The sequence below is a fragment of the Leguminivora glycinivorella genome, chromosome 13 (assembly GCF_023078275.1).
Source record: "Leguminivora glycinivorella isolate SPB_JAAS2020 chromosome 13, LegGlyc_1.1, whole genome shotgun sequence".
Lineage (NCBI taxonomy): Eukaryota > Metazoa > Arthropoda > Insecta > Lepidoptera > Tortricidae > Leguminivora > Leguminivora glycinivorella.
Genome location: NC_062983.1, coordinates 11,344,812 through 11,363,056, shown reverse-complemented (window position 1 = coordinate 11,363,056; position 18,245 = coordinate 11,344,812). Strand labels below are relative to the sequence as shown.

The following is an 18,245-nucleotide window of genomic DNA, read 5'->3' as shown; positions in this document are numbered from 1 at the left end:
CAGTGGCCGTGGCCAACAATAAGTCACTCTGTCACTGTCAATCTGTCAATACTGCCATCAACCCGTCAATTGTCAAATGTGACAATCTACGCGTACATTCGGATACCATAGTATGGCACAAAAACTAGGAGTGATAAGAAGACAGAAGTAAATTTGCAAAATATTATAGACTATCATAAAAACTGCGACTATTTCTATAAAAGTACACAGCTCGATTTACACAAGTTTTCCAAGAGATAACAAAGGCGCTTATTTTTGGACTTGATAATTAGGTAATGTATTCGAACGCCATTTTCACCAAGTTCAGAAATCAAACATATGAAAAACCAAAATACAATTGTCAATTATAGATTTCTAACGAAAATAATGAATATTTCAATAACAGTCATCATAATACAGTTTTGTTGAAGTTTCTTCTATCTCTTTTTGACGTGATAACGTCTAATAACTCGTTACTACGGGCAGCATGCACGAAAAAGATGACGTCATTGTCCCGTTTCCCAATATAGCTTAAGCGCCATCTATTGGCGCAAGGAACTAAGCGGCTGATCGATGCGCTCGGTATGGTTGTAGCGTGTGGCCTGAGTAAAGCACCACAGCTGCGACAGATGGCGCGCCCGTGTTTATTATTTTTGAGTGTTTGTAATTTAAAATCATGAAAGATTGCATTAAAATAAGCATCTTTTATAGAATGAAGTTGTTTGAAAAACCTACTTATTTAGGAGTTAGAGCAGTACGAAGTTACGAATTTTCCCATAGTATTTACTAAGGCGCCAGAGACTTAATAAATTTACGATGATACCAATTTCCCATAGTCTTAAAAATTCATAACTTAAAAAAAAATTGTATGCAAATTGACAGTTCAAACTGACACTGACAGATTGACTGACAGTTTGAACTGTCAATTTGCATACAAGTTTTTTTTAAGATTATGAATTTTTAAGACTGTCTGTGGGGAGCCTATAACCTATGTTAATATTGATAAATCATATAGAACACGTTTAAATAAGGATGTTTTGTTATATAAACTTTTTCTTCTCCATTAATATTTACTGAGATATTAGGGTTCTAAGATTAGTAAATGGCACTAGCACTTTAATAAAATTAACGCGTGTCTCGCAAACGGTCTAGGACGACTTTTATATAGGTATAGGTTAGGTTCGTTAGGTATCTTCAAACGGCCGAAGGCTCCTATTCTGTGCAGTTTCTGTAATAAGCGGGGCTCCGTCGATATCGCTTTCTGTCTCTGGCGCCTTAGTAATGCTACGGGAAAATTTTGCAACTTTGCACCACTCTAACTCCTAAATTAGTAGGTTTTAAAAAAAACTTTAATTTATAAAAGATGCTTATTTTAATGCATTCTTTCTAATAAGAACAAAACACTATGCTAGAAAGAGTGCAGGCAGAGGAAGTTCTGTAGGCACATTTACAAACGACTGTACGGATTTTCTCTGCCCATATATGTATCCATCTCTATTCGTAACAGGAATGGTTGGTCTTCAAACTCTAGAAACCAGACGGAAACTGCTGCATATTATGCATTACCGCCAACTGTTTCACCATAGAGTAGATGACGCATCCGTGCTTGAGAGAATGGGGCTGCAAGTGCCAAGAGCGAATGTGGTGGTTGGCATGCTGGGCGCGGTGCCGGCGCGGCGGCGGCGGCGCCTGTTCGCGGCGGCCGGCGCACCGCTCGAGCCCGAGCTGCTCTTAACCGCATCATGTTGGAGACAGACGATATTGACATATTTGCTGATAGTGTTGGTGTGTTTTACAGAAAACTCTTAAGGTTCATAGACTCTACACTCCTTAGGTGATTAATGTAATAACTGTACCAAAGGGGGATATTCAATACATATTTGATTATGATAATTAGTAATAGTTATTTAGTGTTCCTTTAATCATAAATACTGGCCTGAGTTCTCATTGAATTATAACTCAGTGAATATTCAGTTACTGCTTCGCTTTTATATATATAATTAATCTGGGTTTAGAAAACTTGATATCTCAATTATAAGGCATCAATATTATTATTATAATGTGGTCATCCTTACCTCTATAAATATATGTTACAGTGCTCCGAAGGTCCCCAACCATCGCAGCCTTTCATTAACAGCTAATGGTAGTCATCTCTCCAATCTGTTTAAAGATTGTTAAATTGATTCCTTCTGAATCACTAAGCACTTAATCTAAGACACAGTTATGGATAGATCAAGGTTAGGAATTATTTCACACAATAAGAATTATTGGGTTTAAACGTTCAAGACATTCTTAAAGGTGGACACATGCGAACATTCAACATACATCCCTCATTCATCAGGTTATGCCAGTTACTCTGTTGGATCTCCTGACTGCAAACATGAAGCTCACGTGCTAAGGTTCTGGAAATCTCGAAACAACCTATATGGAAGACATCTCCAGATCTGATACTAAGACGACGGTGCACCGTATCCACAATTTCTATAGTCTCTATCCAGCCCGACATGGCTAAAGAAATTAGAGTTCATGAAAGCATGGTAACATATAAATTAATTCATCATGTCGATCGTCGTTTTATACTTTCTAATTGGGATATTTATAAATATTGGTTTATTCTAAATACTTAGCTTTATCTCGTTAACTGCGAATTGGAGATCTTCGTGCACAAACACTGATTCTAATATAGTTTATGAATTTAAAGTTTAAGAGTTTACTCACAAAATATGAAAACAAGATGTCACTCACCCATAGACAAATTTACTTATTTTTTCTTTTCTTCATAATGTTGCTATTTACAATTTTTACAATCATCGCGTGTTTCGCGACACTCCCGCCTCTCAGAAATTAATTTATGGCTGACATCAAATCTCGCGTCCATCTATGAATTTTTTGCATAGCTTGGACCGCGGCAGTTCTGCGTTGAGCACCTGAATCAACAGCTTGACTCGAGGCTTCTTCATTGTCAGATTCTGTGTCAGTAATGGGAGTTTGTACTGGAGCAGTATCCTCTCTTTGTGTCAAATCTGAATCTATCAACAATTCACTGTGGTCATTTAAATTTAATTCATTTTCGATATCATTATTTGAATTTTTATGATTGTCCTCAGAACTTCCTGCACTTGTAGAGTCGTACGCCTGAGTCTCATTAGTTCTCAATGGTAAGGTCTGAGATTCTTCTTCTAAGTTAATGCATACGCCTCTAGCTTCATTGTCTAAGGATGTTCTGATAGGATCTTGGAAAGACGTATCTTCATCAGCTTCCAAAGGATATAAATGTGCTATTGACCTTGTGAACACACCGTTTTCTACTTTAACCTTTGCAATTCTACATAAACCGTCTTTTCCTTTGATTAATTCTGAGATTGTTCCCACCTTCCATCCTTCCCTATTCTTGGCTTCACCCTTTATTTGTACTACATCTCCAATCCTTGGAATTCTCTGACACCTCACCCTTGCTTGTTTGGGTGAATTTCGATATCTTTCTCTTAAGCTCAACAAGTACTGGTTTAAGAACATTTCCTTGTATTCGGCCATTATCATGTTGCCTCGGTTCCATCCTTCTATAAGTTGTTTTTTAATAAGTGAACCGGATAATGGTAAGCTTTCAGTGAGTACTTCGACACTGAAACACTTTCCTGGTGTCAGAAAATCTGCAGGTTTGAGAATGTGATCTACATTTGCTCCCACATATGTGAGCGGTCTTGAATTGATTACTGCCTCAGATTCTTTCATTATTGTCAATAACTGGTTATCAGTTAAAATGTGCTTTTCCAACGTTCTTTTTAAACAATGTTTCACTATAGAAATCAATCTTTCATAAGTCTCTTTTATGAGTTTTTCAGTAAATTCACAATCTTTTGGCAAAAGGATTGGATGTTTTGCATCAAATGTTAAATCTGAATATGTCAAGCGACCGTCACAGCGTAAGATTCCATTTGTGTCACAGAACAAACCTAAGTTGCGAGCTAGACTTGTCTTTTTTCCTTGTACTTCTTCTAAAAACCATTTTTCTTGTAGCTGTCTTATTTCTTGTACTTCAGGGTCTAGGTTAGGCCCAGAACAAGATTTGGTTGACAAGGTTTTTGCTCCTTGATGTTCTTCTGTCTTGGACGGACCCTCCCCCAACAGAAGAGAAACTTCAATATTCGGATTTTTCGGCCAAGTTTTCACATCATGTCTTAAGAAGACTGGTCCTTCTAGCCACCTCTTCCTCTCTTCTGATGAGGCATTCGGCCGCGTTGCGACATCAGCTGGATTTTGTCCAGATGGAACATATCTCACAACCAGTTTTTTGTTCTTTTTGATTTCTTGTATTCTTCTGGACACGAACGGTTCCAATAGTTTGTCTGAGTAAAACCAGCTTTTCACTATTTGGCTGTCAGTCCATAATATCATCTCACTTATATTCAACTGCAGGAATTGTAGTACATAGCTTATAAGTCTACTTCCAATTAAAACGCCCAACAATTCGAGTTTAGGTATCTTCAGATTTTCTTGATCTTTGATGGGTATAAGTCTTGATTTACCTATCACAAATTGTACGTTATTTCCTTGTACCAAGTATACAACAGCCGCATATGCCACCATCGAAGAATCTGTGAAACAATGCGATTGTGCTTTCTTCTCATTTGGTACAGTCATCTTTCTTGGTAGACTTATTGATTGAATTTCATCTAGGTCTTCCCGTATATTTATCCATTCTTGTTTCCTTTCATTAGATAACGAGCTGTCCCATTTGATCTTTTCCTTCCATAGTTTTTGTAGAAGTAACTTGGCTGGTAATACTATGGGTACACTAAAGCCACACGGATCATATATTGCAGCAATGGTTTTAAGAATTCCTCTTTTAGTTATAGCATTTGTCTTGTTTATCTGTGCTCTAAGATGTAATGAGTCTTCTTGTAATTTCCAGTTTAAACCTAAAGTTTTCACTGTTGTTTCTGGTGCTGCATCTGGTATTTGATCAAGAAAATCCTTTGAGTTAGAGCTCCATTCTCGTAGGTTCATTGATATATCGGAGAACTTTTCCTTTGCCTCTTTGTACAAGTCGATTGCTTCGTCTAATGATTCTGTACCGGTAAGTAAATTGTCTACATATATGTTTTTAGCAAGTTGTTTTGTGTAATTTCCTTCGCATGTTTGGAGATGAGTTTTGATCGTCGCATTTAACAAGAATGGACTGGATATAATTCCAAAGGGAACTCTAGTGAATCTGTATTGTACAAGATTGTTTTCTGTAACAGGTTTTTCAGTATTCTTAAGCCATAGAAATCTAGTTACATCTCTATCGTCATTATTCAATCCAACTTGTAGAAATGCCTTTTCAACATCTGCTGTCAATCCTATATCGTGACATCTAAATTGAATCAATAGACCAGTTAGATCTTCCAGCATCATGGGACCAGCATATAAGCATTCATTAAGACTTTTCTGATTCTTTACCTTTGCTGAGGCATCATACACTAGTCTGAGAGCCTTACCTGAAGCCATGACTCCGTGAAAAGGTAAGTAATGTACAGGATGTTTCTTCTCTTTAACATTAGGGACCCTTTCTATAATTCCTCTCTGTAATTGTTCATTCAGTGTCTTGTCGTATATCGACAAGGTGTTTTTATCTAATCTTTTTACTAGTCCTACCAGTCTTCCATATGCTAATCCATAGTTGGTGGGTAACTCTGGGGGATAATCCTGCCAAGGCCAACTGACATAATATCGACTTTCCACTAGCTTGGTATTTTCATTAAAGTGTTTAATAGCTTCTCCTTCTCTATTTGTGTTAGGTGAGTCGACGATACCTATAGATTCTAGATCCCATAAAGTCTTCATCGATGCATTGTCCAGTGGCAAGTCAGGTTCATTTAATTTGGTTTCGTATGCGGCCTGAAAGTACGTGAGTGCAGATAAATCATCTCCCCTTTCCTTTCTTGACCGACCGGATAAGATCCAACCAAACATTGAGTTCACAAGATATAAATTTTCTTTTATTTCTACCCTTTCAGGCAACATAATGGATTGATAGTAATCGTTACCAATCAGGATATCAATGCGATCCTCCAGAGATCCGTCATCGGCTAAAACATACTTATTGTGGTGTTCCCAGTCTAAGAAATCTTTATTTTGTGTGCATACTTCTCTCGTGATTGTAGGTACTACATTGACATATATAATCCTTGAGTTATTATTTTTCGATTGCAGACAAAGTCTAACTAGAGGGCTTTCAATTTCGCGCGGTTCTTCCTTACCGAAAGTGAATACTGTGAGGTGATGGTTTTCTTCAGGTTCTAAATTGAGATTTTTCGCAACACTTTGTAAGACGTAGCTCCTCATACTGCCGTTATCTAAAAGTACACGGCATTTCTGTGCAGTTTTGTCTCTTCCTATAGCGTTGACAATTATCGTCTAAAGCACAGTAGATCCGCAGTCACTGACATGTAAAGAAGTGGTCGTTTCTTTCTTAGACTGGTCCCTAGATGGACAGAGTGCTCTATTGTGCTGTCCCCTTTTACCACAATGCGGGCAAGTTTGTATTTTAGCTTTGCACATTCTTCCTAAATGGCCCAGCCCTAAGCACTTGTAGCAGCGATTATTCAGTTTTGCCTTTCTGAGTTGCAATGATTTGACTTTGGTACACTCATCGTTGAAATGATTTCCACTACAGAATATGCATGAAAACTTCCTTTTCTTTTGAACAGGTGCAGAGGTATTCTCTTCATCAATTAGTTTTCTTTTGTTTTGATATGTCTTTGTAAACGCTGTCAAAGTTGGTTTAAATTTCTTACGCATATTGCATTTGACGTTGGGCTTTCTTTGGAAGGAGGAAGTATTAGTTTTTTCCCTTTGGGATAGAATTCGTGACTTGATCTCAGCCAAGGACTCTTCCCCTTCTAATTGTTCAGTTGTTAAGATGCTTATATCATCCGCATTAGGGTTACTAGCCATCTTAAAATACTGGTACAATTCTGTATTGAAACGGGTAACTACAGCTTGCAACTTAGCTGTAGTGATCTTAGCTTGATCATATTCTTCATCATTCCATGATCTTGACGCACAAAGCTCCTTGGCTTTATTAGATAGATTCTTTATTTCTGACACAAATTTATTTAATCTTTCTATATGGATTTCTTCCATTTTTTCAAGATACTGTAATTCTTATAATGAAACCTGAAATCATCATAATTCCACGGTTATTCATATAGTCTCTTAATAGACTCAGTGTTATTGTTCATTAATTTGTTTATGGTAAGCGACTTTCTAGTTAAAATTTGCTGATTGATTGTACCGACTGTGAATTTATTTCATCGACCAATATCCCTTTATGGTATATATTAAACTTTATTAATTACTGGTCGTCATTCTAGAAATTAAACTTGTCAATCAAAACTTTATTATATTCACGTCCCTCACATAGTTCGGCTTAGTTTATTTAATTTTAATACCCGAACATGACAAACTTTACATTTAAATGTTTCATTAATTTAATTTGGACGTGAAACTAATCCCTTTTATTAATTAATATTCATATCCAGGTCCCACATGGTTTGGTTTAGGCACACAGGCCCTAATTACCAAACCGGAGTGACACATCTTATAGTTTATTACTCTTAATTGACCTGGAGCTGACACGACCATGCCTTGATCATTATTAATTTCAAATCCAAGTCCCAGTATTTCGGCTTAGTTTGGTTACCGACCCGATGACACAACCCTTTGTTTGCCACCGTTAATTGACTTGGTTTGAACTGGCCATACCCTTGGGTTAATTTAATTTTTGAATCCAAGTCCCACTATTTCGGCTTAGGATAGTTACCGACCAGATGACACAATCTTTTGTTTGCCACCGTTAATTGACTTGGTTTGAACTGGCCATACCCTTGGGTTAATTTAATTTTTGAATCCAAGTCCCACTATTTCGGCTTAGGATAGTTACCGACCAGATGACACAATCTTTTGTTTGCCACCGTTAATTGACTTGGTTTGAACTGGCCATACCCTTGGGTTAATTTAATTTTTGAATCCAAGTCCCACTATTTCGGCTTAGGATAGTTACCGACCAGATGACACAATCTTTTGTTTGCCACCGTTAATTGACTTGGTTTGAACTGGCCATACCCTTGGGTTAATTTAATTTTTGAATCCAAGTCCCACTATTTCGGCTTAGGATAGTTACCGACCAGATGACACAATCTTTTGTTTGCCACCGTTAATTGACTTGATTCAACCTGGCCAAACCCTTGGGTATATTTAATCTTTGAATCCAAGTCCCACTATTTCGGCTTAGGATAGTTACCGACCAGATGACACCTTTTGCTTGCCACCGTTAATTGACTTGATTCAACCTGGCCAAACCCTTGGGTATATTTAATCTTTGAATCCAAGTCCCACTATTTCGGCTTAGGATAGTTACCGACCAGATGACACCTTTTGCTTGCCACCGTTAATTGACTTGATTCAACCTGGCCAAACCCTTGGGTATATTTAATCTTTGAATCCAAGTCCCACTATTTCGGCTTAGGATAGTTACCGACCAGATGACACCTTTTGCTTGCCACCGTTAATTGACTTGATTCAACCTGGCCAAACCCTTGGGTATATTTAATCTTTGAATCCAAGTCCCACTATTTCGGCTTAGGATAGTTACCGACCAGATGACACCTTTTGCTTGCCACCGTTAATTGACTTGATTCAACCTGGCCAAACCCTTGGGTATATTTAATTTTCGAATCGAAGTCCCACTATTTCGGCTTAGGATAGTTACCGACTAGATGACACAACCTTTTGTTTGCCACCGTTAATTGACTTGATTCGACCTGGCCATGACCATGCACATTGGGTCTGTCTTTAATGTAACAGGGATCTTAGAAACAATTTCTAGTTTTAATTTTAAATATTCACAGACAGCACAAACAATTCTTTTAATTAAGCCCTTTTCATTTATTTATTTTCATTAATGCAATTGACTACTCATTGTTTATTTAGTTTAGAATGACTAAACTTAATTTCATTCATTACTCCATATGCTTTATTTTAAATGTTCACTTCATATAACACAAATATCTAATTTATTATGTGTTATCAGACAATACTTAAGATCACATGTAATTTCAGGTAGCCAACACTGCTTTAGTAATTTTAAACTGCCCCTTTCACAAAGGGATCCTTCATAGTATGAAATGTAAATGTGACATCATTACTCACAAGTAATTCTCTTATGTTATATTTATTTGTACTTAATTGTCTTTGATAAACAATGTAGTATGTAACTATTATAAACTGATTTATTTCTCATTATCAATTAGTTATTTATCTAGTATCAATGTGAGTTTAGTTGTGAGAGAGTAGTTCAATCTTTTAGGACAAATCATTTCACTGTAAGTAGGAAATTTACGTACCTGATTTATTCAAGAAACTGATTTCCAATAAGTAGCCTTTTCACGTGAAATTTTCTCACATTTCCATGTGCGATGGGAAACCTTAGTGAGTAAATAACAATTACTTTATTATGAGGTGTTTCCTAGTATTTGTAGTTTAAAATCAGTGACAATTTAATTCAATTTATAAATTGCGGAAAGTTTCCGCCATTGTGATTTTATTTTATCTCTAATACTTAACAAAACGCTTTAGAAGTATGTAACATAAATGTTCTCACCTGTAAGGACAATAGCTTGTTCCTTATTTTTGATTCACGAGCACTTTTGCTTGAAAGTTTATCTAACTTGCAAATAAACAAAGTTCTCTTCCACACTGATGGTGATTGCTTACTGTAAAAACGTCATTAATGTCACTTCACTGATACGTTTCGTTCAGTGATCGGAAATACTTATTTCAATTTCAAATTTTGCCAAAATTCTTATTTAAATAATGGCATAAATTAATTTATTATTTACTGTGATTAATTTTCATTATTGAAAGTCGAATTTATTTACAAATAAAAGGATTTTCAATATCGATTTTCCAATATACGGTTGACAACGCCATCTGCGGAAGAGTAGCCAAACTAAAAGTCTCCTCCTATGCTAACGCCATCTATGAGAGAGTAGTCACACCATGAAGACTCTCTCGCGCTAACGCCATCTATGAGAGAGTAGTCAAACCATGAAGACTCTCTCGTTCTAACGCCATCTATGAGAGAGTAGTCAAACCATGAAGACTCTCTCGCTTTAACGCCATCTATGAGAGAGTAGTCAAACTATGAAGACCACTCTATCCAATCTTTAGCTGAAAAGGGTATCACAAACTGAGGGCATAATAAATAAAGTACAAACAATTTCTTTATTTTGAAGAATCCGTCGCCTGAAGCTTCCACCTGGGCTTATGCTGAAAATGTTTTGACATGATAACATATTTTAAGTACTATAAACGAAGTACTTATGATTTAAGATACTGTAAATTAAGTACCAATCTTACTACACCCTTTCAGGGTCCATGTATTGTAAAATATATTTGCACCGCTCCTCCACAGATGTCGCCTCAACTACTTGATTTAATTATTCTCATTTATTTATCTTTCTGACTGTATTTCAAAATAGGATGACTACATTCGTTTTATTGAAGCCTTTGTTTACTTTATAGCAAATATGAGTAGAATATATGCTCATTAATCAGATCCCCATCATCATTCCACCAAAAATATGTACCAAAGGGGGATATTCAATACATATTTGATTATGATAATTAGTAATAGTTATTTAGTGTTCCTTTAATCATAAATACTGGCCTGAGTTCTCATTGAATTATAACTCAGTGAATATTCAGTTACTGCTTCGCTTTTATATATATAATTAATCTGGGTTTAGAAAACTTGATATCTCAATTATAAGGCATCAATATTATTATTATAATGTGGTCATCCTTACCTCTATAAATATATGTTACAGTGCTCCGAAGGTCCCCAACCATCGCAGCCTTTCATTAACAGCTAATGGTAGTCATCTCTCCAATCTGTTTAAAGATTGTTAAATTGATTCCTTCTGAATCACTAAGCACTTAATCTAAGACACAGTTATGGATAGATCAAGGTTAGGAATTATTTCACACAATAAGAATTATTGGGTTTAAACGTTCAAGACATTCTTAAAGGTGGACACATGCGAACATTCAACATACATCCCTCATTCATCAGGTTATGCCAGTCACTCTGTTGGATCTCCTGACTGCAAACATGAAGCTCACGTGCTAAGGTTCTGGAAATCTCGAAACAACCTATATGGAAGACATCTCCAGATCTGATACTAAGACGACGGTGCACCGTATCCACAATTTCTATAGTCTCTATCCAGCCCGACATGGCTAAAGAAATTAGAGTTCATGAAAGCATGGTAACATATAAATTAATTCATCATGTCGATCGTCGTTTTATACTTTCTAATTGGGATATTTATAAATATTGGTTTATTCTAAATACTTAGCTTTATCTCGTTAACTGCGAATTGGAGATCTTCGTGCACAAACACTGATTCTAATATAGTTTATGAATTTAAAGTTTAAGAGTTTACTCACAAAATATGAAAACAAGATGTCACTCACCCATAGACAAATTTACTTATTTTTTCTTTTCTTCATAATGTTGCTATTTACAATTTTTACAATCATCGCGTGTTTCGCGACAATAACCATAGTTTAACTTTTAAGTGTGTTTGCTTTTATTTATGTCAATTTAACATGTACATAATTATATTACCACATAAGTGCTTTGGTGAAATACTGTTAACTTTTGTGTATTTTTAATAAATAAATAAATAAAAAAACGTGAAAAAGTCCCAGAATCGGGCCCCTTTTGCTATACTCTGACCGCCCCTGTCTATACTACTGTAATGTTTGACGTTATCACGTTAAACTACCGTCCGTAAACCGACTTTACAGACAACCAATTTTTTTTTATTAATATTTATATTCATTGAACTCGCCACGAGTTCGATTTCTGAACAGATAATATAATCCACCTAAATTACAAATGTACCACTCATAGTAGTGACTTCTCTTTTATTTTAATAAGTTTAAGATAAGATATAAGATGCGCTTTCTTCTTTTGTCGTAGCTTATTCATTTAGTAGTATCATACACCTCGGTTAATGTTGTCATGAATTCCAAATTTACCCTAAACATGGGAAAATCTTAACATAATAAGTTCGCTTAGAAAAGGGCGAAATTATTTTCGTTTTTATATTTTTTTAGGGACTAGATTTGATCTGTGTTTCTTAAGTAGGTAATTTTGCATATTTTCAGTTTAAGCTATAAAAAATTGGACTGTCAAAACTATTACTTATAAAGCCTGGCGTCCACTAGGCTCGCCAAATCGAGTCTCATTAATTCGCCTTCTGCATTTACTATGAAACTGCGTCCATTAGCGACGCGTCGAATCGAATTCACCGTTCACAGTAAATGTATACGAGGCAAATTCGAGACATACATAAAATTCATAGTGATTAATACAATCACACTTTATAAATCGAAAAAAAATTATGGCGTTCTATTTCCCTATTATTTTTGACCATTTCAATAAAGAGAATACACCATAATAAAAATAGGGTTTTCAAAATAATTACTTTGCGATTTAAAGGTACTTTTCCTCAATACACATGGTATCCCGAAAATCTTTTTGCTAGTCGGCGATTTCTGCGCGCGCATGTTCACATTAATTTAATTCCGTGAATATTTCGAAAGTAAATTAGTGATAATATTAATACAATGGCTTCGACTGCGAAGCAAGAAGTTAACGGCGAGAATAGACCGTGTCTCGCAGGAGCGTGTAAAAAATCAAAAATGGAAAATAAAGTGACTGTAGTACTTGGTGCACAATGGGGAGACGAGGGCAAAGGAAAAGTGGTGGATCTTCTTGCTGTAGACTCGGACATCGTGTGCCGCTGCCAGGTTAGAAACTGCCGGAATATTTTTTTGTTATTTCTGTTCATTACTTTACTCTTGAATTATAACAAACTCGTCCTTCTTTCTGATCGTCATTGTAAATTTCCGTATCAAAACATTTCCGCCTCAAAAGGTTACAGTTCTGTTGAGGTTATAAAGCAAATTTCATCATTCACATAATTGATTTTGCCGTTTCATAAGATCTAGCCGGGCTATTCGAATATTTGGAGCTCAAGTACGGTTTTTTTGTTGAAGCTTTTACTATTGGCACATCGCCAGCGTGTTTGAAAACAATTCCGCTTGATACAATGTTTTTGTACGACATCGCGGGAGTTGGCATACGTTCTGGCGGGAATCCGTTGACGACGGTTGTTTAATGTTGCATAAAATAATTAACGGGATATTGTACGTTTCTAGTATTTAGGTAGGATTATATTGCGTAACTTTCGTTATATTACATGAGTATTTTTATTGTTCTCTTGATGGATGGAAGTCCGTTAGCGTGGCCGGTAGTAGACAGTGAAATCGTAATCCGACCTTGCTTCACACTAATTGTGGAGTTTTGCCAAGGTCTGGGACATTTATTGTCATGGTTATGCTATTGATGGCCCATGAATCCACACATTCTCTCAATCTAGGGCTATAGCTAAATTTAAGCTGTAAATTTTAATAGATTCAGTAAATTTCTGGGCAATGAAGCTTATAGGTAATAAACATTTTCTGGTAGCTAATGAGGATTATTTATTGCCGGGAAAGAAAACATTTGTTTAAATGTGTAACTTGTTTTTTTACATACTTGCCTGGTGCCTATCTTATTTCACTAGGCTTAACTTCTGCTTTACCTATGGATTATTGACTATCTAGCAATGTCATGTGGGGACTAGAATCTTTTATTTTATTTTTATAAGTTTACTAGCTTTTGCCCGCGGCTTCACTCACATTAAATTCGAAAATTACAGAATGATCCATACAGACTTCCACCCACCATGTTGGGGAAGTGGGGGGGTTAGAAAGAGACACAAAGTAGCCTATGTCACTCTCCAACCCTTCATCTATCGCCACTTAAAAATTCACGTCAATTTGTCGCTCCGTTTTGCCGTGAAAGACGGACAAACAAACAGACACACACACTTTCCCATTTATAATATTAGTATGGATGCTATAGTCTATCACTAACTTGCCTGATATTCTTTCTCTAAGTGCAAAAATAAAATACATGGGAAACAATTTTATGGATAAGGATTATTTGTATGGAGTGTCAATCTCTCCTGTTACTGTTTATAATTTAAAACTTCCTACATATTTCATTTTCTACAATCATAGCTATTATCAAATCATTGCATACACTTGTTCTAAGTTCACATGGCAACAAATTCAAAGTATACAATGACAGTTTAATTATCTGGTGACGAGTTAGTCATTACATTGACCTATAACAGACAGATAGTTGATTGAACTGTTTAATTATCTTTTGTTTGGCTTGGCAGGTTATTGACCTTTAGGTATAACCTAGTTTTACATTCACTATAATATTTATCTTTATTAATATAACAGCTAAATTCAATATTGGTTACAATTAGTGGAATGCATGAACATTTCAAACTATTATTTAAAATTTTTTAGCAGTTTAATGTTGCCAATTTTAAGAGTTGCATTTATCTAATAACCTAACCCCCGACTGCCACATAGTAGACCGATTTTCGGTTCATCTGTTTGGGAGCTATGATGCCACAGACAGACACACAAACAGACAGACAGACCAAACTTATTTAACACCCTGTCGTTTATGTGTTGGGGATTAAAAAAGGATCTAATCAATCACAAATAACAAAGGTATGAGTGCGAGTTGAAATCTTAAACACTGCATTTGGGAATCTAGAAGAGAGATGAAAGAGTTTGGACCCGGAACACTCTAATTTTCAAACAATTTGTTTTTTGATGATGATGATGATGATATCCTGTTATCCCTCATCAGGGACATAGGGCTCTCAGAAGGGATTTCCATTCTTCACGGTCCAGCGCGGCCTCCTCCAGCTCCGCCCAGCCGAGGCCAACTGATGCCGCCTCTTTTTCCACTGTGCTTGTCCAGGTGGTACGTGGGCGACCTTGCCCTCTTTTTCCGGGAATTTTCCAGGTCAATCCTTGCTTGGATAGGTGGTTGTTTGGCCTTCGTAAAACATGACCTATCCAGCGCCATTTCCGCAGCAGAATTTCTTTGTCTAAAGGGTTTTGACCAGTCAGTTCCCATAGTCTAATATTGGAGATGGTCCGTGGCCAGTAGACTCCTACGATTCGCCGCAAAGACTTGTTTACAAACACCTATTTTTTTGCTTCAAAAAAATATTTATTGTGAATATGTTTGGTAAAGGGTAAAGCAAACAAAGTAGTACTTATCTAAAAATTTGGTATTGTATTGCTATAAAGGGCTTGTGGTTGTTCTACAAAATGATTCCAAAACGTGTTGTTGTATTTCAAAACTGAACTTGATGGGTACCTTCTCACAAGTACCAGCGCTGTGGCAACGTCTGTGCTAGAGCATATGCTGTGTGAGTGGTGTCCTTTTCCAACCACTATGCAAAACCTTATATCTCTTCATGTTGTGATTCTGTACTGCTTAGTATGTAAGTATCTTCTTGGTTGCAGTAAATGTATTTTCATCACACCCGCACTTTAAATGTGCTATTACACGCAGGCGGAGCGTGAGTTATAGAAAAATCGTTCTCCCAAGGGAATAATGAAATTTCTTGTACCGTACTTAACTTTTTTACATATTTTTTACATTGCGACTGTGATGAAAAACATTGTGTGTAACTCGGGGAGTATGAATATTACTTACTCGAGTCTTTTAATCGCTCCGGCAAGCCGTCACGATTAAACTTACTCTCGTTAGTAATATTCAACTTCCTCCCCTTGTTGCACAATGTACTATTTCATTGATTTCATTCTTTCTTTCTTTTTACTGAACTTCATTGTTGAGGATTTGATTCAACTATCTCAGATCGTATTCAAAATAATCATGTGTTTCCACTGTTATATATTGTAAATTAGGCGTTTACTTAGTGTGTGTACTGTGAGTATAAGTACGTACAATGTTTGCAATTGTCATCACCGACCTTGCGATGAGTGACGTACAAAAACACCTACTTACTATGATGTTATCACTGGTTAGGTTTTTTTTGAGATAGGTAGATAGTAGTGGCCTGATTGAAACCTTGTTATTATCAAAAACCGGCCAAGTGCGAGTCGGACTCGCGCACCGAGGGTTCCGTACAAACCTGCAAGGTTTACAATTATTAAAAAAAATATATATTATGTGATGTAACTAAAAATTTATGGTTTTCGTAATTTTTCCTTTATCTATGCTATAAGACGTTGCTTCGTACCAAATTTCAAGATTCTGAGTCCACGGGAAGCACCCTGTAGGTTTTGATTCCCTTGCAAATGTCGAAAATTTGCGGCATAAACGGCTGTATCTTTTGATTGCGTTGGCTTAGAAGTTTGATTTTTTCACAGCTTCAAGGGACAGTAGACCTGAGTAATTGATATAAATTTCAGCTTCATACCTCCATGCGTTCCTGAGAAAAAGGGTCTTGACAGACGGACGGACGGACGGACAGACGGACAACAAAGTGATCCTATAAGGGTTCCGTTTTTTCCTTTTGAGGTACGGAACCCTAAAAACCAAATCTTCGGCCGAAACATTATGTTTATTTTATGTTTGCAGAAATCGAACTTCGTTCGGATACTACTGAAGAACAAATAACATATTAATTACTACCTAACTCATAATATGATATGAAATGGATACAGCTACGGTGGAATTGATTGACCTATTCCTATTAGTTGATCGACCAAAGTTTCGATATCAGGTTCGGCACCTACCGGTACCGGTTCGGGCACAGAATATAATATATAATAGTACAAGTACACAAGGTTCACTCCTTTGATGTTCACAAAATGCCGCCATTCTAGATTCTTACCAACATTAACAAACCGCCGCCCCTGGTTCGGGTCACCTTAATAATTCATAAACTTTATTTCGACAATGTAAAATCTTTTGACATGACCACTAAAGTACAGTCACTTACATTAACTAGGTACAGTTACCATCTGATATATCGCAGTGGGTTTTACTCACTAATATCGGAACGAGCACTTTAACGCTTAAGCAATAGAAGCGTAATCCGATATTTGTGTTAGCACTTCGCCCGCTCCGATATTTCAGATAGCGACGGTACCTACCTAGGCAACCTATTGCATAACTGAGCAATTCCCGAAAAGTTGTACATTTGGATTAGAATACGAATATTCGGCCGAACATTCGACGACTTTCTCTTCTCGACTGACAAATGTCACTGTTCCGTACGTAAATGCATGCTGTTCCTTAAAAAACACAAAAAACAAATGTGTGCCTTTCAGATTTGAGGAGTTCCATCGATTTCTCCAGGATCCCATCATCAGAACTGGGTTCTGAGAAAAATGGGACCAATCTGTATGCATAAACATGAGTCATGGATGTTTTCTATGTATATAAGTATTTATATATTAATAATCGTTTTCAAAAATCTTGAGGTCCAGTAACGACGAATGTCCTATAATATTTATTTATTTATTTATTTAACCCCTTCCCTAAAATAGATGGAAGTTTGTGTCGTGCAACAGGTATACATTCAATCAAAAAAAAAATTTTCAAAATACACGACGAATTGAGAACCATTATTAAAAAAAACATACAGACGAATTGAGAACCACCTTCCTCGAGAGATTTGAGGCGGCGGTTAAAAACTTGCTTTTAATACGTCATATCATTTTGACCTGTCAGATATTATTGTGACTATACGTCGGTTAAATAAACAGCGGAGAATACCTATGAGTCATATTGTAATGGCTTTCAGCTCATTTGTTTTTTGTCTCCATACTCTCAATAGTTGGCACGTGAATGGCCGTCATTAAGCCACTTATCAGCTTGTTGTTAATATGACATGCGTCTCGCCGCTTGCATTAAGTACTCGAAATGATAAAAATGGCAATTTATCCTGGTTTTATCTTCGAGCCTTGATGTAATCCTTGTGCTAATGACAAACCAATTATATCTAAAATAAAAACCCCTAGTTTTTAAAATAGTATTTATAAAACCGGTCAAGAGCGTGTCGGGCCACGCTCAGTGTAGGGTTCCGTAGTTTTCCGTATTTTTCTCAAAAACTACTGAACCTATCAAGTTCAAAACAATTTTCCTAGAAAATCTTTATAAAGTTCTACTTTTGTGATTTTTTAAAGATATGGTTCAAAAGTTAGAGGGGGGGGACGCACTTTTTTTTCCTTTAGGAGCGATTATTTCCGAAAATATTAATATTATCAAAAAACTATTTTAGTAATGAATGGAAAAATGTTTTATTAAATACCTA

General features: G+C 36.3%; 1 protein-coding gene across 1 annotated transcript in view; it reads left to right on the top strand.

Moving 5' to 3' along the window:
- Positions 1-12,567: 12,567 nt before the first annotated feature.
- Positions 12,568-18,245, top strand: part of LOC125232549 (adenylosuccinate synthetase) — a 34,095-nt gene continuing 28,417 nt past the window's right edge. Inside the window, exon 1 of the mRNA XM_048138256.1 lies at positions 12,568-12,846. Coding sequence (XP_047994213.1) covers positions 12,664-12,846 — 183 coding nt within the window. The 5' untranslated portion in view covers positions 12,568-12,663. The remainder of the gene's footprint in view (positions 12,847-18,245) is intronic.